The 18,247-nt window shown below is 38.8% G+C and overlaps 2 protein-coding genes across 2 annotated transcripts; both read left to right on the forward strand.

Annotated features, from left to right (window-relative positions):
- The first annotated feature begins 4,674 nt into the window (after positions 1 to 4,674).
- On the forward strand, positions 4,675 to 9,761 carry LOC116263117 (uncharacterized). Its single transcript, XM_031642721.2, has 3 exons — positions 4,675 to 4,982; positions 8,524 to 8,693; positions 8,815 to 9,761. The coding sequence occupies exons 1-3, from the start codon at positions 4,887 to 4,889 to the stop codon at positions 8,921 to 8,923; spliced, it is 375 nt and encodes a 124-aa protein (XP_031498581.1). The 5' UTR covers positions 4,675 to 4,886; the 3' UTR covers positions 8,924 to 9,761.
- A 3,998-nt stretch (positions 9,762 to 13,759) lies between these two features.
- Positions 13,760 to 16,478, forward strand: LOC116262053 (receptor like protein 22-like). Its single transcript, XM_050080171.1, has 2 exons — positions 13,760 to 15,410; positions 15,564 to 16,478. Exons 1-2 carry the CDS (start codon positions 13,760 to 13,762, stop codon positions 16,361 to 16,363), a joined length of 2,451 nt encoding a protein of 816 aa, XP_049936128.1. The 3' UTR covers positions 16,364 to 16,478.
- The last annotated feature ends 1,769 nt before the right edge of the window (positions 16,479 to 18,247 follow it).

Raw genomic sequence — 18,247 nt, forward strand, 5'->3', positions numbered from 1 at the left:
GGTTTGGGAGAAAATTAGATTGAATGTTGATAACGAGCTTGAGGCCTTGTTGCTGTTTGACCTTCTATAGTTCCCGTATGTACATTGAGTATCATATTTTGATTAGTGTCATGCGAGTGGCCTAATGTAAAGGTACTAATTAAGTAGTGGGGGTTTTGTTTATTTTTTCTAAAAAAAATGGTATTTTGTTATAATTATATTTTTTCCTGATGGCTGAAGTAAGTTGCATCTAAAGTATCCCCATTAATCCTTATGTGAATGCCCTCCATACGTTTCATCAATACAAAGGGGTTAGTTAATTTAGACGGCATATGTGACAACGTAACAAGCTATTCTAAGAAGCAATTAAGTTATTCACACTCTCGTGCAAATTGATTGGATATAGATCGTCCAAAGTATCAAATATGCCTTTTGCAGAATTTAAAAAGAATTTTGATTTCTGCATCCAATCATTTGTGCAATTGTGTCTATTTCTAATGACTAATTTGTCGATGAAAAAATGATATGGGTATTATATACGTATATATAATAATGTTTTTTGTTTCATACCTGCTCTCCTACGGGGATATGATTGTCTAGGATTCATACTTGGTCCAGTTTTGCATTTATATATAAAGTTGTATCGGTTTCACACTGGTAGGAGATATTTGAGCAGATAGGGTTTGATATTTAACAATGACAACAGAAATAAATGTAAAAGCTGAATGAAGTTAAAACTGTGAGAGAGCAGTAGAGTTCACACGTCTTTTGGGTAAACCCCACGAAATATTGACATCAATGAATAGGACGTGTTGGTCGCCCCATTCTTCATGATGAGCACTGCCATTCTTCACGTTGGAACCATCTCCACAGCTAGCCAGTGGTGGAGTTGCAAGTTTTGAAGCAGTCGAGTCACTAACTCAGACCTAATGTGTGCCGCTCCTGTTGACGATGAAGGGAAAATTGGGGATTCCGGATTTGAATCTGATATCAACTGAACAGTTGTTTATATCCAATTGAGAAAATAAATTAGATTTATATTTAGGAAATGACATCCAGATGGGTTCAGATTCGATCACATTTTAGTTTTAAATAAATATTCTACATCCAATGCTCTAATATTTTAAAAATTGGTCATATTCATATTCAGATATGAACGTAAAAATTGGATTCAGACTAGACCCGTTTTGTTAAATCAGTTTATGGATTTAGATTTTGACCTTCACAACAACAGTTTAAGTGGAAAGGATTCAGACTAGAACGTAAAAATTGGTCATATTCATATTCAGATATGACGGCAGGAAAGGAAAACCTTTTGGGAAGATAAAAATGGAAACCAAAAAGTAAAAAGATTATACTTAAAAAAAAAAAAAAAAAAACTATTAAAATGTCCTCTGCTCTGCTCTTATTGTGTACGTAGGTCACATGCACCTAACCTAACGGCGCACACAACTCATTCTAAAGTGGTGGTAGGTGGAGGTAATAAATTTGGGTGGGCATGACTTGACTCATGTTTTTCCTTTTTGGCTTCGCCATTGGGAATAAATTCCAATAAATTGGGATTGGGAGGGTTGCTTTCTATTGGCGTCGAAAACATATTACATTATGGGCGGGGTAATATAAAACTTCAAAATGAATGAATCCTGACTTTCTGATGTCCTTCTTGTTCAATGGCAACTGCAGCATTGTCATCATACTGGGCTATCATGATGTTGCCGTGCTTAAGTTATTTATATGTGAGGATAATTAATTACAATTCAATTCGAATAACAGTCGTACATAAATTTGAAAAATTAAATTCAAAATCATAGTATGAGTACCCATTTCCATTTCCTTATGCTTTTGAATAGGGAAAGGGGGAACTTCTAATTTTTGAAGTTGGAAGCGAGTGGGTCGACCAGATGGATCGAAACATTCAAGACAAGTTGGACGCTTAACTAGTAATAAATTGGAATGAAATGGTGAAGGCGTTGCATCTCCTTGCGAAATAAATGCTAAGCACGGAAGGCCAAGCTAGCTAGGATTCCTCGCTGGCAAGATTTTACAGCTGCCTTGGATTGATACGGACCTGATGCCCCTCTTTTAATTTTGAGAACAATCAGTCTTCTGTTTTGGTTTAGTGTCCCAAAAGTTAATCAGATCAACTGACATTTGATCTCAAACATTACGACCCTAAACACTTTCTTTAATACCATCAGTTTTGGTTTCTCCAGTGTACAAATGAAGCGCTTATCTTGTTCGATCTCGTCCGGAGCATAACACGTTTTGTTTTCATTGCAGATTTACTTGTTTAGCTACTTGTGAGTGAGAAGGGTGAGCTCTATCCTAACGCATCACTTGTACAAGAATATATTTCGTTTCCCTCGTTGGAGAGAAGAAAATCAGGGTACCTGGTAGTAACAAGCTTGTGCAAGAAGCGTTCGTTGATGAATGAACCTTTACGCTTTTAACTGATGGTACAATCAATGCTCAATCATATGCAAGTTTCCTACAGTAAAGGCTTAAAAAGGAAAAGGTGCTTCAGAATTTTCCGACCAGTATTGGATGGCTGGATTAAAGGGGCTTTATTCTTTGAACTTATTGAATAACCTAAATTCATAGTCATATATGCCTAGGGCACTTGCAATGAATGCAGTCACTTGACCTGTCAATTTCAGCTATTATGCTTTTCTGATGCGTCATTTTTTTGGAATGAATGTTGTTTGGGAGAAAATTAATGCGCCTGCTGACAAAGCGATGCATGAGTGTCCAATTCTTCTTGATGAATGAACTTCAATCTTTGCACAGCGAATATGAACTAGATTCTGATGATATGCAAATAACGTAGTATTGGTGCGTTCATTTATTTTTCCAAAACTAGTGTTTTCATAGCATGTGTTCGTTTTTTGATACGAGCTGCGGCATTAATACTTATTGGCAAAAGAAAGTCGTAGAATATCGGTACCCAAGAGATGACCTTTTATGATGTAAATCACTTCCATTAGCGTTTCCTGCCAGATTTCTGCTTCTGATCTTTTCAAGTTTTCTGAACTCATCATCCACCTATTCATCACCTCACATAAATCTACATACCCACATAAAGTTGCCAAAGGTCGGATATATCCTGTGACCAACTAGTCACATTAAGACTTATATCATCAACTAGTCGTATTTGGATTTAATATCCGTTTGCAACCGAGTCCAAACCTGAGTACGAGACCCAACAATAATCCAACAAATATCCGACCAGGTCGCAGAAAATATCGGATCTCATGTTGTGGGTTCTGGATTTAGCTTTCAAAGACGCAACCCAATCTCGTGGCTGTTCACCAATTCATGACCAACTGTAGGAACCTATGGAAATCTAATCCAAGTGAATTGGAAACATTGAATATGTTGGATTTGCGTTTTGCTTTTGCTGAAGAAAAAGGCCTCTCGTAATGGCGTGGAACAAAAATCTGCAGCTGCGGTGAAACCTTTCATAAATCCGAAGCAATACCAAAATTAATCCGGGGCAGTGTATAGAACAGAACTTACATCAAGAAACAAGAAAAAAATGCGAGGGCGTTAAGTGATTATTTGTATAGGCTGCGGATTTTTGTTCCACGGCACTACGAGAGGCCTCTTTGTTCAGTAAAAAGCAAAACGCAGATCCAACATATTCAATGTTTCCAATTCGCTTGGATTAAGTTTCCCTAGGTTATATTCTGGTTTGAATGAAAAATCCAATTTCAATTTGGCTAACCAATTTTCTCCCACAAAATATGCTTGTTGCATGTAAATTTGCAAGGAATCCAGGCATCAACCAACATTTTGCAAGGTTCCCAGATCGAGATCCAGCATGCATTTAATCGGGTCAATTCAGAAGATGATCCGAACCTTTTAAGGCAATGACTTGGATGTTGAGCGATGCCCATCTTCTAAAGGGAATGAGGAATTTATAAGTGGTTAAAAACCGCCGACATTTATCAGTAGTACTGTTTAAGTTTGATATTCTCAATCTTGGAGTACCTTAATTTGTATAATCAGCTGCTTGATTACCTTATTAATTTAATAAGATGTTGTGGAGGATTCAAACATCGACCGAACTTTCTCAATTTAATACATATTAGTTTAGGCTCTAAATCATGATTCGATTTAGGACAAGCAATATTATATGGGTAGAACTTCAACTGAAAAACAGAAAAATAAAATAATGAACTATCAGTGGATTCCATTAACCAAGATTTGCCGGGAGTAATGGTCAGGCCTTTTATTACCAATTTTTGATACAATTAGCATCTGCCGATTGCGATCGATTTGATCGACGTTGGGTGCCCATCTTTACGCACAACTTCAAAGCCAGTCCCTCCCTTCATGTTCACCAATAAAGTTGGGTTGCTCCATGGGCATATATATGATGAAGGCATTGTGTATTGAGAGCCAGTAGCCTCAATGAATATTGGCGGAAAGAAAAGCTTAGCCGCTTGGTAGAATGGGATTAATTATGAAAATCTTAACTCAACATGGACGAGCTAGCAGTTCGCCAACCCGGCCTTATTATATGGTTGCATAGTTGGTCCAATGCTATGAATGAAAATCGTAATTTGCAGCAACGTCAGACGCACATCTTTTTTGGGACAAACTCAAAAAATTTGCAACTCTAGCCAGTCCTTTATTTAAACCCCCTTCTCCTCATTTCCAACTCATTTGATCAACCAAGCCAATGGCATTTCGCGCTCTTTCTCCTTTCCTTCTTTTTGGGCTTGTAGAAATGCTGTCATGGGGAGTTTACAGTATCTCCACCCTTTTTCTATTGCTCCATATAAGAGGAGAGGGGGTGATGAAAGGCGAAGCAGCATCCTGCCTCCCCAACCAAAGCTTGGCCCTTTTACAATTCAAGCAAAGTCTATCCCAAGGGTCGCGGCCATTGTTAAGCACGTGGAAGAATGAATCAGATTGTTGCGAGTGGGAGGGAATCTCTTGCGACCGACCATACCACCGGCTTTGTCACCGGCGTCGAAATCTGGAATCTCCGAGTGCAAGTCAGTGATCCAAACTCTTCCTTATTTCAACTTTCTCACCTCCAAAATCTTGATCTCAGCGGCAATTTGGTCATTGGTGCGATCTTATCGAGATTGTCGGAACTCACTGACCTCACCAAACTTTCACTCTCAGATTGCAGCTTAATCGGTCCCATTCCTGAATCCTTCAAACAACTTTCAAACCTAACCTATTTAGACCTTAGCCGAAATAGATTGAGTGGAGAAATTCCTCGAGGTATAGTAAAACACCCCAACCTGCAGACACTGATCCTTTGTGGCAACAAGTTAATTGGTTCATTTCCTGATTTTGGTAATGAGTTTTCCCCATTAGTTGATGTCGATCTTTCAGATAACATGTTGGATGGGGAGATTCCACCTTCCATAATTAGAAAGTTGTCTCATCTTGAAGTGCTGGACATTCAACTGAATAGATTTGTACAGGGAACTGCATTTTCAGCTCACCGCAACAATCAAAACCAGAGCCGCACCAAAAGGAACCTATATAGGGTAGGGACATCAGAAATAAAGTAGCTGAATCCTGGATACCTTCACCCAGCATCCATCCCTGACACTATGCAAACCATTAACATATTGTTATTGCAAATAAGTATTTCATGCAACGACTTCAAGTCAACCACTTGTAGGATTGATGCCATTGTCTAAGACTCGTTGCTTAAGCCTTATCGTGTTCGTGGTAGGCACGGTCTTAAAAGACTTTCTCCTTTTTCTTTCAATTTCAATTATGAGAATATTACCACCTAGCTGACACATGGCTGCTTCTTTGTGATTGTAATATGATATATATAGCAACCAAGGGTGTACTGGTGGGTTGGAGTGAGTCTAATTATTTGTTTTTTATGATTTTTTTTTTTCGAACTGATAGCACGACACTCTGGGTATAAGACGTATCCATCTATATTCCAAAACAGGTGCTGATCCCAAAAGTTAGGAGAATGAAATGGCTTTAAATCACTTCTGTTTACTCGCATATGTATATTGATAAGATAACATCGTTATCTTCCAAGACTAAAAACATAACCTGTTTGGATAAAAAGCAATGTTTTTGAAGCAAGGAAGAACTTGATCTCAATCACTGTGGGCAATAAAATAAAAAATGGACTAAGTATTAGCCGACTTGCCTTACAGGTTTACTTACACTGTTTTTTCCAAAATTTAAATTTCCTATTCTGTTTGTACATGGAATACACGCCAACATTTTATTATCACCTGTTCACCTGTCTAATCAAGTCATACTTTAAGCATTCCTTTAAATATATATATATATATATATAGGACCACTTTTTAATTTAAAAGCATACTGTTAACGTTAATATCTTTCAACGTAACGTATCGTAATTTAATTGGCTGAGGGTCGATTATAATTCAAATTATTTTAGACCCCTAAAAAGGCACCACATATAAAGCAAATGACTAAAGAGCACTCGTATATAAAATACACACATAGATATAATCAGCTGCTTCCTCACCTTATTAATTTATTCTCTCCAATCACGGAACCCGTTAAATATAGGTCACATTGGCTGCTCTAATTTGATCAGCTACTAGTTAGTTCACGAGATTGAGCACAGCCTTTTCATGGGACCGAAAATTAAGCCATCTAGGATTAAACCAGCGCCATTCTGTCCGTTTGATCTGAAGCGGAACCTTCATTTCTGCATGAGTTTGGATCGCTATATGAAAATAATTTTGAATCAGAACTGGATTTGATAAATTGCACCACTCACTCAAATGGGATCGAGTTTATATCCAAGTTACAAATTCATTTTAACGTAGTAAAATTCTTCTTTCAAGTTGACTTTGTCATTCTTTATCAGCAGGTATATTTTACCTTTTTTTTTTTTTGTTAAAATTGAATCTGATAATCATGCACAAAGACTGACCGGATGTTAAACGAAAACTAACTGCCTACCAACCTCTAATTTATCCATTGTGCCAAACCCTCACCTACCAACCTCTACTTCATCCATTGTGCCAAACCCTCACCGATGATCATCACCTACACCTGATGTTAACAGCAGTCACACAGTGATGCATGCATAAAGAACACCGTTTGTTATTTATCTCATATTATCATTTTCATGCAAGACTTAGAGTATGATTGATACATAAATGAATATGTCATTACCTCGAGTCAACCATGTTCACATCATTGTCTAAGATGCACTGTTGGTTGCCCCATTGTTCACGGTAGGCACGGTCTGATATGCTTTCACCGCAAGTCACTTTATTGTCCAAGACGTTGGTTGCCCCATTGTTCACGTTAGGCATGGTTTGGATATGCTTTCACCGCAAGTCACATCGTTGTCCAATTCATACTCTTGGATGCCCTATTGTTCACGGTAGGCACCATATGGATATGCTTTCATTGTAAGTCATATAATTGTCGAAGACCTACTGTTGTTTGCCCCATTGTTCATGGTAGGCACGGTCCGGCTATGCTTTCACCGCAAGTCACATTTTTGTCTATGATGTGTTTGTTCCTGATAAGGTTAATACATGTGAATTTGATTGAATCCACTCCATTCACACAGTGGTACCTGAACTAGAAAAATTAAATTCTCGTAACCAAACCGACCGTTTCTAGAAATCTACATTCCGTTCTCTCATGTCTCGTTCAAAAAAAAAAAAAAAAGGTTCAAGCAATATCTTCATGTTGGTATCCATTGCAACTAATGTCAGTAAGTGAGTTTCTTGAATAGGTCATAATGGTCAGGAGAAGAGCCAGGATTTTTTCAGAAGCGGGTCAAACGATCCAACTAATTGTAATGAAAGGGATTGGTTTTATAGGTTGGATACAAATGGTATCAAACTGAACCCAAATCCAAACAATATATGGAAGCAACAACAAATTTTCAATTTTTTCAATGCAATTTTTTTTTTCAATTCGTTAGTGGCGATTTAGAAAATCATCACTCTCAGATACACAAGCTATTCCAATGGCATCCAGATTGCTTGATTCAATCTTCTGATCTGTTTTTTTTTTTGTAGTTTTTAATAAAAATAGTTATCCAAGACGTACACTTCACGTTCTTTAGACCAACATAGGTAGGTAGCATTGCTGATTCAAAACTAGTTTGAAATGCATAATTTCTCTCTATATATTGGCATATCTACTGATCTAGGACCCTTTCTCTCTCCCTCTTTCATAATCGCCCGATTTAGCCCATAAAGACATAAATTGGGGGATTTTGAGCCGCCCCTTTATCGTCTCTTACTGCTAGGGCTGTTCAACGAGTCGAGCTACTCGAACTCGACTCGTTTAACTCGACTCGTATGTTTAAACGAGCCGCTTATTTAGTTAAACGAGTCGAGCTCGAGTTGATGAGCCGACTCGTTTAATTAATCGAGTCGAGTTCGAGTTCATGTAAGTGAACTCGTTAAAGCTCGAATCGGCTCGATTATTTAGTGAACCGGTTTTTTTAAAACCGGTTCAGATGAAAAAGCGTCAAAGCGGGACGAGGTTTAGGGTTTCCTCATTTCATTTTCGTTCTCGAATCTCACTTCTCCCTCTCTTTTGAAGTTTTCGCTCTCTCCGACTCTCCCTCTCTCGCCAGTCGCCTCTCGATCTCTCCGACTTCATCAACTCTTCTCTTCTCTAGTTCTCCCGTCCGGGATTCTCCGACGTCTGCAGGAGGAACCACCGAACCAATCGTCCGCGGGCCGCGTCCGTGGGCCACTTCAGCCTTCAAGGTCAGCCGGCTGCTCCGCCTTCGATTTCATCTGTTTTTTACCCGATTTCTTGTTGGATTCCTAACACAATTGTGATCTAAGTGTATAACAACTGATTTGAATGTTAACACATCGTCTCCAGTGCAGATTCAAGTTTAGAGGGCGTCCCTCGATCTTCCTCTCCGGTTCTCTTTGATGGATCCGACAGTCCGGCAGCGAGCGGGTCTTTGCTCCTCCGGTTGATTCCGTGAATCGGTAGGGCTCTCTCTCTCTCTCCGGTTGCTACCTCAATATGCTAGTCCTCTGCTCTTGTTTTTGGGTTTTCTGTTTCGTCACTAAAGTTCTGCTTCCCATTTTTTCCGTTGTAAGAATGAGAAACTATCGACTGTTTGACTGTTTCTGTGCTTTTTTCTTTCTTTCTTTTTGCTTGTCTTATATGATGTTTAGTTTGAGGTTTCTGTCATGTGCTGCCAATATTAGGCTTATGGGGAGGGGGCTTGTTTGCATAGTTCATCTTTTTATGTTTCATCCATGCTAAGTCGCTGGTCCCAAACAACGACAGTTAATTTCTTCGTTGCTAACTGCCAATTTTTTCATTTCCTTTTAACAATGACTTCTCCATTTTTCATTTCCTTTTCGAGTTCCAGTAGTAGTTTGATGTATCATTCCTTTGTCTTTAAGTACATATAAAACAGAGATATACGCGTTCTTTTAAGTAGTGGTTTGATGTATCATTCCTTTGTCTTCGATTTGAGCTCGACCCTATTCGATAGAACTTGAGTTTTTTGAGTTGAGTCGATCTTAAGTTGACCTCGGCTGGTGTATAGCCCTATCCTGAACACGTTAAACTCATAGTTAAAAATGTTCATGCATTTTGATGCTGATATTTTTCTGAGTTTTTTTTCCAGAAAATGAAATTCTAAAATATATATTTATACATAATTTTGGATTGAGCAAACATGACGTTCACATGTTTTAAGGGACTCGGGCCAATCTTTTGAGGGCACATTTCGTTGCAGTGGGCACATAAATGGCTATCTTTTTATATCATAAACTCAATATTTATGAGCCTATGATATTTTTCATTCTTTGCAGAAACTAGTAAAGGGCTTTCAGGTTGTAACACAAGTAAGTATATTTTGAATGAATTCTATTCATTAAATATACTGTGAATCATTTGTTAATTGATTATATGTATTTCTTTCAGGTTGAGGATGAATCAAGTGAATATATATCATTAGAATGATTCAAGCTGCCTCTTGGTAATGCTTTTTTTTTTTTGTTTTGTTTTCTTCTTTTTCTTGATCTAATGTGATTCTAGTGTCTGTTTTAGTTGCCACTTGTAGTTTTTCTTGATCTTTTTCTGTATACTGGTTTTATTCATTTTGCTTATTTTTCTACTGTCTGTTTCAGATGGAAAACTTCTTGATGGTGAAGTTAAGCTATTAAAGAAAGTTCGCAGTGGGGTGAGTTATTATTGTTGCATTCTTTCTTGTTGAAAGCTTATAAAGCTTTAACTCTTGAACCATCTTTTATATCTTGCTAGATGAGAATCTCTAATTCTACAGATCATTCCTGCTATTATTAGGTTTCCAGCAATTCCAGTATTAGATTTCTACTGTAAGACGACAACTTGTCAACATGTTGGTCGGATTTAGTGTTTTAAGTACCTCTTGGATTGGCTTCTAATGCAAAATTCATCAGCCAAAACAATCAGTAAGCAATTTTTCTTTTTCTCCTGCAGGTACGGAGTTTCTCTCGTTTCTTAAGGGCTGAACAAACATGTTAATAGCAGGAAGATTATGTCATGGAAGATTTTGTGCTGCCTTTGTATCAGCCGACTAGCCATTGGCTAGTTCCAACAACGAGATGCTTTCATCTTACTTAATGTTTGTAAGTTCTATGGCATGGGTGCCTTTGCTCGTGCCCTTCTTCAATGTAATTCTGTTTCCTTGAAGTGTGAGAATTCTAGTTTTGGATTGGTTGTCCAAAATTACTGTTTTGCACTTGTTAAGGCAGTCGGCCTGTTGATTTTATGATCTGTTGGGCCTGATTTACAGGGTTTGTAATGTACCCCAACTAGCATTTATCACGATGCTCCATGAAATGAATGTTTCAGCTATGTAGTAACTGGTAACAGCACTTGGATGTTTTAGGCGTTTCATGTTATTGTTCCATTTTTGTCTCATACTCCTTGTGCTTTTTTTGAATCTCATTGCATGATTTGGTAAGTTGGCATAATTGCTGATTTCATGTTTTGGCTACAAGTTAAGCAATTACAGCCCAGGATGTGGAGTCACCTGATGTGATTGTTCAATCTTGCAATCTGGTGCTTGAATGCTTGAATGCAATCTTGGTGTTGGTGGGCTTTTAAAAGTGCACCTTTTTATTAGTTTATGCAATAATTTGAATGCTTTCATCTATCTTGCTATGAGCTTTGTATTCACTGCAATTACAGCGAGATATCTGTGTTCTATTTCCGACATTTTTCTGTCTTGGTCTCTGTCATTATTTTCTTAGTCCATTCGCCGTGGCTGCCTACCATTAAAAAGAAACTATTCTTGAAAAACTACAGAAATGAGTAATATTAATCGAGTAGTTAATGAGTTCGAGCCTTATCAAGCCTTATCGAGCTTCACATAGTCGAGCCGTAGTCGAGCTCGAGCTCAACAAGTTAGGATGCAAGTAAACGAGCTTAATCGAGCTTAATCGAGCCGAGCTCGAGCTCGACCATTGACTATCGAGTCGAGTTCGAGCCAGGATAGTCGAGCTATAATCGAGTTCGAGTCGAGTCGAGCTCGTGTGTTATTTAGACGAGCCGAGTTCGAGCTGACCGAGCTCGGGCTCGACTCGGCTCGTGTTCAGCCCTACTTACTGCAAATCAGAGACGAGCCGATTCAATTTGAATCGACCGATTCAGACTGATTCAGGGAAATTTTAAGAACATTGGTTCTACCTTTTGTTTTTTTTTTGGTAAAATTTTTTGGTGCCATAATATGTAGTCGTTTCAGTTTCTGGAACTTTGTCGTCCAAGACTTGAAACATATAACCTGGTAGGATAAAAACTTGTGTGAGCTGTACAACCATATGATATTAATAACAGTAGAAATGTGACCACCTAAATTTGAAGTTATAACAAAGTAGACTTCAAACGAAATTTTCTTCTTTTGTAATAATAAAATAGTCATACCAATGTTATCATTTGAATGTAGAGTCCATGTAAACCCCAGATAATAAACACCACATATATTTGATCATTGTCATGCAAGAAGGAGTGCAAGCCAATGACATCATTGTTGGTCACCCCCATTGTTCACGACGAGACGACCTCAGGAGCCCTTTCCTTCGATTTTGAGAATATTTAGCCATTTGGATCAAACCCAGATTGCGATCGATTCTCAACACTGGGAGCCCGTGGCTGGCACGTAGTCGAGCCGTTCACGTGACTCAAGACTTCAAGGCTTCTCTCAATGAAACCGAAGGTCCATCCACATAATTTTTAAAGACAAATAAACTTTGACGATCCAATTTTTAACTACCTAATTTTTTTCAAAGAATTTAAATAATTTCAAATTATAATTAAACGGCGTGAGACAAAAATAAAAAAAAATAAACTAAACCATCAAATGAATCTTTCACAAAAATTTAAAAAAAAAAAATATGAAGGTAAACTAAAATCTCTAAATCACACAATTGGAAATGTGACATAGACAAGTCTGCAGCATCTGATCCTCGCACAATGCAGCAGCCTTATCAATATCCCTTTTATTCACAATCACCTAAAAAAATAGTAAATAGGGATGAGACCTTTTCAAGTTCTCATTTTGGCATCTATCCTCCTTTATTTTAACATACAAATGAAATCAATAATTCAACTCATTTCAATTCATGAAGTGAAGGCAATCAACATCATAATTTCATGAAAAATGCAAAGTGATATAACAATCAATCATGTGTAACTACAATCTAATCTAACATGCATGCTTAGCAATCCAACATGTGGTTTATCATATCATCGCACAAAATCAAGAGCTCTAATGCATGCATTCAGTATTAGTTACGCACACAAACAATAAAGTATTTAACAGTAACCAGTATCTATAATGACATCATCATGAATTTAAGTGCAGAAAAATGCATGTGAAAACGAGTCAAATCCAGATTCCAATTGTTTGGTCATCAAGAAACAAGCATCAACAAAGATGAATAAAAAAAAAAGGTGACAAAAGAGGGATAATTTTCTGGGTATGATCCATATTATCTTCACCTATATATAATGTAATGTAATGTATTGATTCGAAATATTGGTCCTAAAATCTCAAAATATGGATTCTGTACTCTAACCTGATGTATGTAATGAATGCATACTTATGAAACTTCCCAATCGAATTATCATACCACTCATACTGATCGACTTTATCAAAATCCCATTGGATTCTAGAAGTTCCTAACATTGGTCCTGACAAACCTCAATTTATGTCTTCCTCTCTGAGCTCTCTCCCAATAAAACTTACGACTTTATCAAAATCCCATTGGATTCTAGAAGTTCCTAACATTGGTCCTGATAAACCTCAATTTATGTCTTCCTCTCTCCCAATAAAACTTAATTCGTATTGAACCATATAGCAACAACCATTTTATCGGAGATGCATATTTTTTTATTTTTCAATGGATTTACATGCTTCATTAATGAAAATTGTGTGAGGTTAATAAATTCTCGTTGTTCGCCCGTCCCAGAATTAATGTTACACGAATGTATACACTTCTAATAAATGAACATACGATCATTTTTATGGCAGACTTCAAATAAACCCGGCGTAGGATTGACGCATGAGGTCATATTGTCATTTCGTGCAAGACTTTGGGTCAACGCCGTGTTGGATGTCGTTGCCTGAGACGTGTTTGTTCGCCGGGTGCCAGCACAATCTCTCATTGTAGTCCCCATTTGATCTGACCCTCCATATATCTGTCAATTATTCTCCTCTTTGTTTGCCCCAACTTCAAAAGGAAATCGGAACTCACTTGTCCAACCAAATCAACCAATAGATACTCTTGTGAACATCCACGCTTTCGGCAGCGCAAGCTTCATGGGATTCCTTGGCTCTCCCTCTCTTCTTGTTTTTGGCCTTGCATCGTTGGTGTCAGGGAAATTTTGCAGCATCTTCACGCTTTTCATGTTGCTCCCTGTAGAAGGAGGTGTGACAACAGGAGCAGATGGAGCAGCACCCTGCCTCCTTAACCAAAGCTTGGCCCTTCTACGATTCAAGCAGGGTCTATCCTTGGAGCCACTGACTTCCTTTGATACATGGCAGCACGGATCTGACTGTTGCGATTGGGAAGGAGTGTCTTGCGATCGCACCACGGGCTTCGTCACCGACCTCAATCTTCATGGTTTTCAAGTGCAGGCAGGTGAGCTCATCCCTTCCTTGCTTGAGCTTCCTCGACTCCGCCGTCTTGATCTCAGCCAAAGCAATCTTCTCGGCAGCACGATTCCATCCAAATTGTCGGAGCTCACCGACCTCACCTATCTTGATCTCTCAGGTTGCAACATCACTGGTCCCATTCCTGAATTCTTCAAGCAACTTCCCAACTTGATTGAGTTGTACCTCAGTGGCAATAGGCTGAGTGGAGAAATTCCCCCAGGTCTGCTAACCCACCCCACCCTGCGCTACCTAAACCTTCGTTCCAATAACTTAATTGGTCGTCTCCCTGAATTTGGAAATGGACCTTCTGCATTAAGGGAAGCGAAACTCGACACCAATATGTTGGATGGGCCGATTCCTTCTTCCATAAGAAACTTGCCTCATCTTGAATGGTTGGATCTTGAAAGCAATAGATTTAGTGGTACTCTCCATCTCTCCTTGTTTGAAAACTTGAAGAACCTTTCTTATTTGTACCTTTCTGATAATAAACTGAGTGTTGAGATGCCCAAAGTTGTTGATTTTCACCACCAAGCTACAATTTTTCCACGTCTAAGAAGCTTGAGTTTAAGGAATTGTAGCATCAAGGGAGAGTTCCCTTGGTTCCTTCGAAATGTAAAGAGTCTGGCCGACCTAGATCTTTCACACAATAATATAAGCGGGATAATACCGAAATGGCTGTGGGGTCTATCGAACCTTGTAGGTTTGGATTTATCTCATAACATGCTCCAAGGTTTCGAGGATGTGGTCGACATCAGTGGCTCGGTGAATTTGGGCCTTAACTTGAGTGTCAATCATAAGTTTCCATCTAAGAGCCCCATGAAAATGGTTGACCTGGACCTATCGAACAATAACATTGGAGGAGCAATTCCGCCAGCAGCCTTCTGCAATATGTTCGAATTGTATAGACTAGACCTATCAGGAAACAACCTCATAGGTACCATACCTGACTGCATAACCAACTTGACCACTTTATTTTTGTTGTCACTCAGTGACAACCAACTTGATGGAGATGTTCCAAGAGGAATAATCTGTGGTTCCAATAATTTGAGACATGTTGCACTGAACAAAAATCGATTAGGCGGTGAAATAACCAGAATCATATTCATATACAACTGTAGCAGTGAGATATGGGATCTTGACCTATCGTATAATAGACTCACTGGTAGCTTGCCAGAAAATTGGCTTACGAATTTCCCTGAACTATACAGGTTGGACTTGAGCAATAACCAATTACATGGCCCAATTCCAGGAGAGCCCAATGTTAGCTTCACGCCATCTTTTTTCTTACTCGAGCTAAGTGACAATCAATTTGTTGGTAGGATTCCAAGATTTCTTTTAAACTGCTACAATTTGAGGGCTGTAAATTTTGCACGAAATAGGTTAACTGATGTTTTTCCCTTTTGGCTTGCCCAATTGGGCCGCTTGCGTGTGTTGCTGTTGAGTTCCAATAAATAGTTTGGACCCTTAGGGTCCAACTTCTCTGAGGATGCATTTCCTTCATTGCACGTCATTGACATTTCTGGGAACCAGTTGACTGGATGCCTCCCCACTAGACTTTTTTTAAGTTTCAGTTCCATGATCAGGGAGAGATATGGAGACGATGGGTTGCCACATGGTAATTTTTTCTTTGATGGAGAGTTGCCATTAACCATAAAAGGGCAAACCCAACCACGGACGGCACTGGCCATTTTCACATCCACTTTGGCATCCATTGATTTCTCTGACAATCGATTCACTGGAAGAATTCCTGAAGAGATGGGTGCATTGAAGCTGCTTTGTTCATTGAACTTATCTAGGAACAATCTGGACGGCCCCATCCCTAGGTCGTTTGGAAACTTCCTGCGGATGGAGTCACTAGATCTTTCTCACAACCACTTATCAGGAAGCAAACCAGAAGAGCTGACAAAGGACACATTTCTCTCTGTATTGGACCTGTCATACAATAACCTTCAAGGGAGAATTCCTCAAGGCAACCAACTTAGCACATTCGGTGATGCTTCATTTGTTGGGAATGAAGGGCTTTGTGGGTCACCACTTCCAATCTCGTGCCCAAGCAGCAACAGCGGCTCTCGAGGATCCATCAATGGCGTTGAGGAAAAGGCTGATCAAGATCCGCACTGGGAGTATTTAGCAGCAGGGATTGGCTTCGCGGTGGGTTTGTTGACAATCATAATACCCGTATTGTTTGTGGAAACAGTAGGGAGCTGGTACTGGATTTGCGTGGACAGAGCGCTCCACGCATTTCTACTCTTTTTACCACATTGTTGATGTTGTCCAAGCATCCCACCATGCTTTTGCTTTCACTACCCTTACCTTGATTATAATGCTTTACCTGCAACGCTACTCCTAAGAAGTGAGAGACTGTTGCCCTCTTGTTGTTTTCCGATTGCCTTTCCATTTGTGTGTTGTGTTCCGTTTCTCCCAATGCATATGTGTTGTTTGGAAGAAAATCGAGCTTCTTATTAATGGCGAGCTTGGGTTAAAGAGCATTGTGTTAAAGAACGCAAACATTAATATCTTTCAACGTATCATAAGTTAATTGGATATATTTTTCAAATATGGCTTCTGCATCAGAAAAATTAGATATATATATATGTGCTAAATGTCGATATCAGCGCCATGTCGTTTTGACCACCAACGAGAACATATCCGAGGACAGGCCAATGTTGCATGCATATCGGTGCGTCTTACCTTATTTTTGTTTGACTGAATTAAAAACAAAAAAACTACTTTAGATGTATTTGGAAAATTTTTAAAATTAAATAATAAACTTATATGGGTTCTACACCCGTATGATGTGTATCGGCTCGCGTGGGGTCATGTTCATAACAATAGAAATTGACCACCTAAATTTGAAGCCACAACAAAGTAGGTTTCAAACGAACATTTTCTTTCTTTTTTAATAGCAAATTTGGATCAAACCCAGATTGGGATATAGAGCGCACTCACGCCTCGAACTTGATCATATTATTTAGTTCATACTGTTATTAGGTGGCTCAAACTTAGAATGACTTTTATCAATTTAGACTCTCCATCAGGATTATGCATTTTTTGCATTCGAATTGAAGAAATTGAAAGGGCCTTTTTGACACACCAGGGATTGGGTAGAACTATTACTGAAAAGCATATAATTAATGAACGCAGAAATAGAGGCGGAAGTTCTTGGCTGAGGGGCGATTATAATTCAAATGATTTTAGACCCTTACACAGGCATCACATATACAGTATCACATATACAGTAAATGATTAAAAAGCACTAGTATATAAAATACACAAATATCTAGCGCCCTGTGGGCAACTGCCCTCACATGCCCACGTATTGCTCTCCCCCTAGCTGAGCGTTCGTGCGTATGGTGTAATGAGGGCTACATCGAGCTTGTTTTTTTCTTTTTCTTTTTCTGTTTTGGTTGAAATGTTTTGAATGTTATTAATGTCGAGTTGATGGTGCATAAGCTTTTGTTTGTTTATTTTCCTCTCTTTTTTTTAACACGGGCGGTACGGACCCATGGGGTCATGAGGAATCAGTCAGCGCCATTCTGTCCGATTGATCTGAAGCGGAACCTTCATTTCTGCGTCAGTTTGGATCGCTATATGAAAATAATTTTCAATCAGAATTGGATTTGATAAATTGCTCCGCTCATATAGTTAAGCATTTCTAAGGTGATGCAGTTCTGTTCAAATTCATCTTGACGTAATAAGGTTCTTGTGATTTTGCCATTCTTTATCACCCGGTGTATTTTGCCAATTTTTTGTTAACATTGAATCTGGTACCATGCATGAAGACCAACCGATGTTAGAACTAAAACTGACTGCCTACCAACTTGTTATTGTGCCAACCCGCCACCTATGATCAGCGCCCGCACCTGATGTTAACAGCGGTTAGACTATGATGCATCCATGATAAACCCCATAATATTATTTATCTTATACTATCTTTTCCATGGAAGACTTTGAGTGAACCCCAGTAAGATTGGTACGTTTATTGACTATGTCTAAGTTTTGGCATCGGCTCAATGGGTACCGGGTGCCCGCCCCGATCAGGCCCAGGCTAAAAAAAATCAGTTTGGGCTGCCTGATAAAGTATCGGGCCGGCCCAAGTAGCTATGATAGGTCTCCATTCCTGATTTATTTTTTATATTATTTTTATTTAAT

The sequence above is a fragment of the Nymphaea colorata genome, chromosome 10, assembly GCF_008831285.2.
Source record: "Nymphaea colorata isolate Beijing-Zhang1983 chromosome 10, ASM883128v2, whole genome shotgun sequence".
Lineage (NCBI taxonomy): Eukaryota > Viridiplantae > Streptophyta > Magnoliopsida > Nymphaeales > Nymphaeaceae > Nymphaea > Nymphaea colorata.

Excerpts from the sequence above, each read along its gene's own strand:
- LOC116263117 (XM_031642721.2), top strand. The coding sequence starts at position 4,887 with ATGAATCAGATTGTTGCGAGTGGGAGGGAATCTCTTGCGACCGACCAT. Across the intron at positions 4,983-8,523 it reads TCTGGAATCTCCGAGTGCAA|TTTTCGCTCTCTCCGACTCT; the intron begins GTCAGTGATCCA and ends TCTCTTTTGAAG. Across the intron at positions 8,694-8,814 it reads GGGCCACTTCAGCCTTCAAG|TGCAGATTCAAGTTTAGAGG; the intron begins GTCAGCCGGCTG and ends CATCGTCTCCAG.
- LOC116262053 (XM_050080171.1), top strand. The coding sequence starts at position 13,760 with ATGGGATTCCTTGGCTCTCCCTCTCTTCTTGTTTTTGGCCTTGCATCG. Across the intron at positions 15,411-15,563 it reads AAGTGACAATCAATTTGTTG|GGTCCAACTTCTCTGAGGAT; the intron begins GTAGGATTCCAA and ends TTGGACCCTTAG.